The sequence below is a fragment of the Castanea sativa genome, chromosome 4, assembly GCF_040712315.1.
Source record: "Castanea sativa cultivar Marrone di Chiusa Pesio chromosome 4, ASM4071231v1".
Classification (NCBI taxonomy): domain Eukaryota; kingdom Viridiplantae; phylum Streptophyta; class Magnoliopsida; order Fagales; family Fagaceae; genus Castanea; species Castanea sativa.
The window spans coordinates 40,656,246-40,661,471 of NC_134016.1; the positions used below are offsets into that span (position 1 = coordinate 40,656,246).

General features: G+C 31.9%; 1 protein-coding gene across 1 annotated transcript; it reads left to right on the forward strand.

Annotated features, from left to right (window-relative positions):
* The first annotated feature begins 430 nt into the window (after nucleotides 1-430).
* LOC142630436 (WAT1-related protein At4g15540-like) lies at nucleotides 431-2,964 on the forward strand. Its single transcript, XM_075804432.1, has 7 exons — nucleotides 431-714; nucleotides 805-867; nucleotides 972-1,088; nucleotides 1,438-1,693; nucleotides 1,800-1,958; nucleotides 2,057-2,208; nucleotides 2,612-2,964. Exons 1-7 carry the CDS (start codon nucleotides 524-526, stop codon nucleotides 2,760-2,762), a joined length of 1,089 nt encoding a protein of 362 aa, XP_075660547.1. The 5' UTR covers nucleotides 431-523; the 3' UTR covers nucleotides 2,763-2,964.
* Nucleotides 2,965-5,226: the final 2,262 nt, after the last annotated feature.

A 5,226-nucleotide genomic window follows, 5' to 3' on the forward strand; every position in this document is an offset into this window, starting at 1 on the left:
CTCTTCATTAGAATATTGTCAAATTATTTTTCTTAAGTAGATAAATATTTATTAATGACTATCATAATCATAATTAGAGAAAAAAATAGTGTTAATGCACTAATTTGAATGTCATTTCATAAATGCTAAACATGCTCCCTCCTTTTCAAACGTCTAATAGACATTTTATTTTAAACAAACATTTATTTTATCCTAGTACCAACCAGTTGTCGGTGTGTAAAATAAATTCCTAAACGAAACTGATTAACATATATAAATTCATTTACTTTTTCCTATATTGTTATTATTGCGGGTGATTATTAAAATGTTGTAGCTTGTGCACGTTGAATGGTGGGGACGTGTTTACTCTTGTATACGTGTCCAAATTCGAACGTGTGCGGTGAAAATTTTCGCATTAAAAATAAATAAAATATTTGTCCTATGCTGGAACTTCTGCCATTCACAAATGGAACTGTGGAATTCCAAAAAAAAAAACACCCAGCATTTGGACTTTGGAGATGGACTGACAGAAGCAGAGTGAGAGATGGGGTTTAGATCCTGTTTGGTGGGACTGCTCCCATTTGCAGCCATGGTGATGATTGAGTGCCTGGATGTGGGTTTGACCACACTCAGCAAAGCAGCCATGTCCAGAGGGATGAGTAACTATGTCTTTGTTGTCTACTCAAACGCTCTTGCCACTCTCATCCTCTTTCCCTCTTCTTTTATCATCAACAGGTCATTACTCAGTAACAAAGCCTCAGACTTTCTTTCTTTCTTTCTATCTTTCATTGACACTAAAGTTAAGTTTTTTCCTTTTGTTTTCAGGAACAAGAGGCCTCCACTGACCATCTCTCTCCTCTGTAAATTCTTCCTTCTTAGCCTTGCTGGGTATGTAATTTACTTTATAGGAGCTCCACTTGATGAATTAAGAACTGGGTTTGATTGGTTTTTTTATTTTAAGGAGAATCTGTTACCTCTTTTGGGTTTTGCAGGATAACAGTAATGCAGAATTGTGTATTCAGTGGCGTAAGCTACAGCTCTCCTACACTTGCATCTGCTATTGGAAATTCAGTCCCAGCATTCACTTTCTTGTTTGCTGTAATCTGCAGGTTCTTTTCTTCTCCTGATTGTTTTATTCACTGTAGTAGAGAAAGAGGAAACTAGAAAGTGCTTGCCCTTCAAGAAATTAAGGGCTAGAGGCATAATATAAGAAGAATTTATGATAAACCATCTAATCACAATAGCAAAATTTATGACTTGGATCTAACAACATCAGAAACTGAAAAATCTGAATGAGTTACATAGTTGAGATAAGATTTCCTGTTTTACTAAATCTGAAAGACTCATTTGGTGAAGGGTCTTTCTTATGGGAATTAAAGGGCTTACAAGTTAAGTTACAACTTAAGAATTTTTGTGTGTAATTTATTGTATGGTTGTTGTTTTTGAATGATAATTAAGGTTTGAAAAGGTCGATTTGAGAAGCTCAAGAAGCCAGATCAAGATCTTGGGCACCCTGGTATCAATCTCAGGAGCAATGATTATTATCTTTTACAAGGGCCCGCGAATTGGCGCTACGCCAATTCAAGTCTCTAATAAATCTCATCGGTCTCAACCATTTCCATCCACTATGTTTGCAACAACAAATAATTGGATCATTGGAGGTTTTTTCCTTGCAACTGCTTCTTTGTCTCTTTCAGTGTGGACTACTGCTCAGGTAATATGTCCAATAATAAGAACATTTTGGAGCTTTACTTCTCTTTTTTCATTCATAATCTTTGTGTAACTGGAACTGATTTTAATTCCAAGTACTAAACTTGAAGGCAGCAATTCTAAAAGGTTACCCTTCAGAGATGACCATAGTCTCCTTCTATAGCTTCTTTGGGACAATCCAATGTGCAATAGTTTCTTTGATTGCAGAAAGAGATCCAAATAAGTGGAAATTAAGCCCTGGTATTGAGCTGGTCTCCATCGTCTATTCAGTAAGCACATAGGAAATTGTAATGATCTTTTGAGATTGTCTCTGCATGGCAACCTGTTTACTAGAACATCTTATTTAGCAGTTTTTCATTTTGTATAGGCTGTTTTTGGAAGTGTGGTGACATTTAGTGTAGTAACGTGGTGCATACATAAGAAAGGGCCTTTGTTTGTCACCATGTTCAAGCCCTTGAGTATCGCTATTGCTGCTTTCATGGGTGTCATCTTCCTTGGCGACACACTCCATATTGGAAGGTAATGTTTTCTCTTTCTGGTCATGATCCATTATGTTTTGTTGTGCTGCCAATATTACCAATTGAGTGTGCTACTTATCTAGCCTAGTTAGGCAAGTTTAAATGTAAATTGTGCTGTATCAATTAGTGTGCATACTGCATCCTTGTCCTGTTGTGTTGTTGGATACCACATGGAAAACAAAAAACAAGAAGGATATTATCACTGCCTTTTGTCTTTCATTTCTGCAAAACATGCTTCTAAGCTAAATGGGAAAGAAAATCATTTTATAGAAGTGCATTTCACAGCTTGTTGGGTAGAATAGCTTTATGAAATATTAATACATGGATGTTGTGGTGCAAGAGCAAAATGCCAAGAACACCCTCAAAAGTACTCAATACTAATCAACTTTGTTATTCTGTTGCAGTGTAATCGGAGCAGCTATCATCGTTGCAGGATTCTATGCTGTGTTATGGGCACAATCCAAAGAAGAGGAAAAAGCTATATTCCTTGAAGTTGATAGGCTACAGTCACCCTCCCAGACGACCCCTCTCTTGGAGAGCCAGACACATGAATAATAAATAGTTGAGCTTATTATATGGTGAACATATTCAGGAATCAAAGGGAATGCAGTTGTAATTATATATTACTAGCCTTCTAAAAAAAAAAAAAAATTATATAATACTATGCTTTCACCTCTAAAAGCTCACATTTATTTATATTTATATTATATATCTAAAAGTTGAAATGTATTATTTATTATTTCTACGCTCTAGTTGAGTCACATCAGTGTCCACGACATTATCTTTTTTTTTTCCAAATTTTCTATAATTGTTTTTAATATTTACACTTCTCTAATATTTTCCCCTCATTTACCTTTTCATTTTCCCACTACTTTTCTAACATTTTTTTCCTCCCTTAACTTTTCATCTCCCCACTACCCTCTATATTAATATCATTTTTCTTCTTTTTCTTCATCTTCCTTTATTTTTGTCTCTTCTATTCACACCCTCTTACTATAAAATTTTTATTATCTCTTTCATTCTATGCATAGTTTTTCAAAAAAAAAAGTTCTCTCTCTCTCAATTTTTTTTTTTTTTTTGTGGATTTTTTTTCTTGTATCTTAGCTTTAGGTTGATAATTTTTTATAGCCTAAATTCTATTTGGGGTTAATGCGATTTATGTTTGTCTTTAGGTTGATAATTGTTTATATTCTTTAAAACTCTACTTTGAGATAATGCAATTTAGTTTAGTTTTTTAAATTGTTTTTTTTTTTTTTGGTTCTCTTTAATTGTTAAATGTTATCCTATTGCGTTATAAAGAATTAAATATAGCATATAAAAATATAATATTATTCTATTATATAGCATGATTTGGATAATTTGGTATTTATTCTATTACATAACATTATTTTATGTAGTACTTAATTTAGATGTTAAACTATGAGACTACTAATTTTTGTTTATTTCTTTTATCATTTGTTGTAGACAAAATACTCTTAATAGTTGTATCAGAAGTACTCGAATGGGTGACAAATTTTAGTTGTTGCAATTTTATTTTAATTATTATTATTATTATTTTATAACAATGCATATATATAAATTTAATTTTTAGATTTTGCTAATAATTTTTTATTGGATGATATGTTTTGGGTGGATGAAATTACAATTTCTGCAAAGAAAATAACCTTAATAGATTATTAACAACAAATTTTTTTCCTAATTGGTCCATTAATAATTGTTAAGTTTTACTAATTTTTTTTAGCTACGTTTTTCGGTGTTTTGGATTATAGGCAGAAAAAATAAGGTTTGAAAAAGTTTGTTTAAAACTAAAAGAATAATTTCCAAATTTTATATTCTTCTTAATGATTCACAAAATGTTATAAATAACTTTTATTAAAAAAATGAATATTTTCGTTAACATGCCTTTTGAATTTTTGTGAAAAATCGTATTATTTTTATTTTGGTACGACAAAATTTATATTTATGATTTATAATTGTTCCTATATTACATTTATGAGGTTTAAAGTATGTGCTGTGTGTCCAAGAATTAAACCCTTTTGAATATACACCACTATAAATTTCTTTAAAAAACCTTCCCTCATCTTTCCATGTCTGTGTTAATACTTAGTATTCTAAAAAAACAAAAAAAAACAGTGAGTTAATCTCACATTAGCAAATGAGTGTGAATTAAAGAGGTTTAAAGCATGTGTTGTGTATTTAAGAGTTATGCCCTTTTGGATATACACCACTGTAAGTTTCTTTAAAAACATTTCCCCATCTCCTCGTGTATGTGTGTTAATACTTAGTATTCTAAAAAAAAAAAATTTACATTTATGATTGTTCCTATAATAGATAAAAATATTATTACGAAATAAGTACTCATTATTAAATTAGTTTAAATTGTATTTTTTTTTAATAAAAAAACTATAAAAATAATTATCACACGCAACGCGCGGGGTTGCAGCTAGTTTTCGCTTACAATTAAATAGAAACCATTACTTGTCAGGCATGGAGAGTGTTGAGGACTCTTTTTTCACCCCATGTGGCACTACTTCATTGGCAATCTATGCTACATCAACATATTATTGATTTTTGGGTAAATCTATTTAAAACCCAAAATAAGCTCATATTTCATTCAACTACATGGATTGGGCTCACATGGTCCGTGAGACCCTTACTTCATGAGGCGGATTAATGGCCCATATTTCCTTTTCATCAATTGAGATCATAACCCATGATATCATCAACATCAACATATGGATCGGGCTCACACAATGAATCAAATCTCACGGCCCATATTACCTCTCTCATATTCATGGAAAACGACTTCTTCAACAAAAGCTCATATTCACACAAAATGACAACAAAACCCAAGGTACGTCATCTCATCTTCGGCTTATGATCCAAGCTCATGAGTTTCTTTGGAGAAACTTTGAGAGTCGTGGTTTGGAGGGTCAAGAGGTATATTCAGTAAACCTCCAGCGGTTTAAAATTGATAAAAGAAACATTTTGTGTATCATTAAAAAAAAATATAAATTTT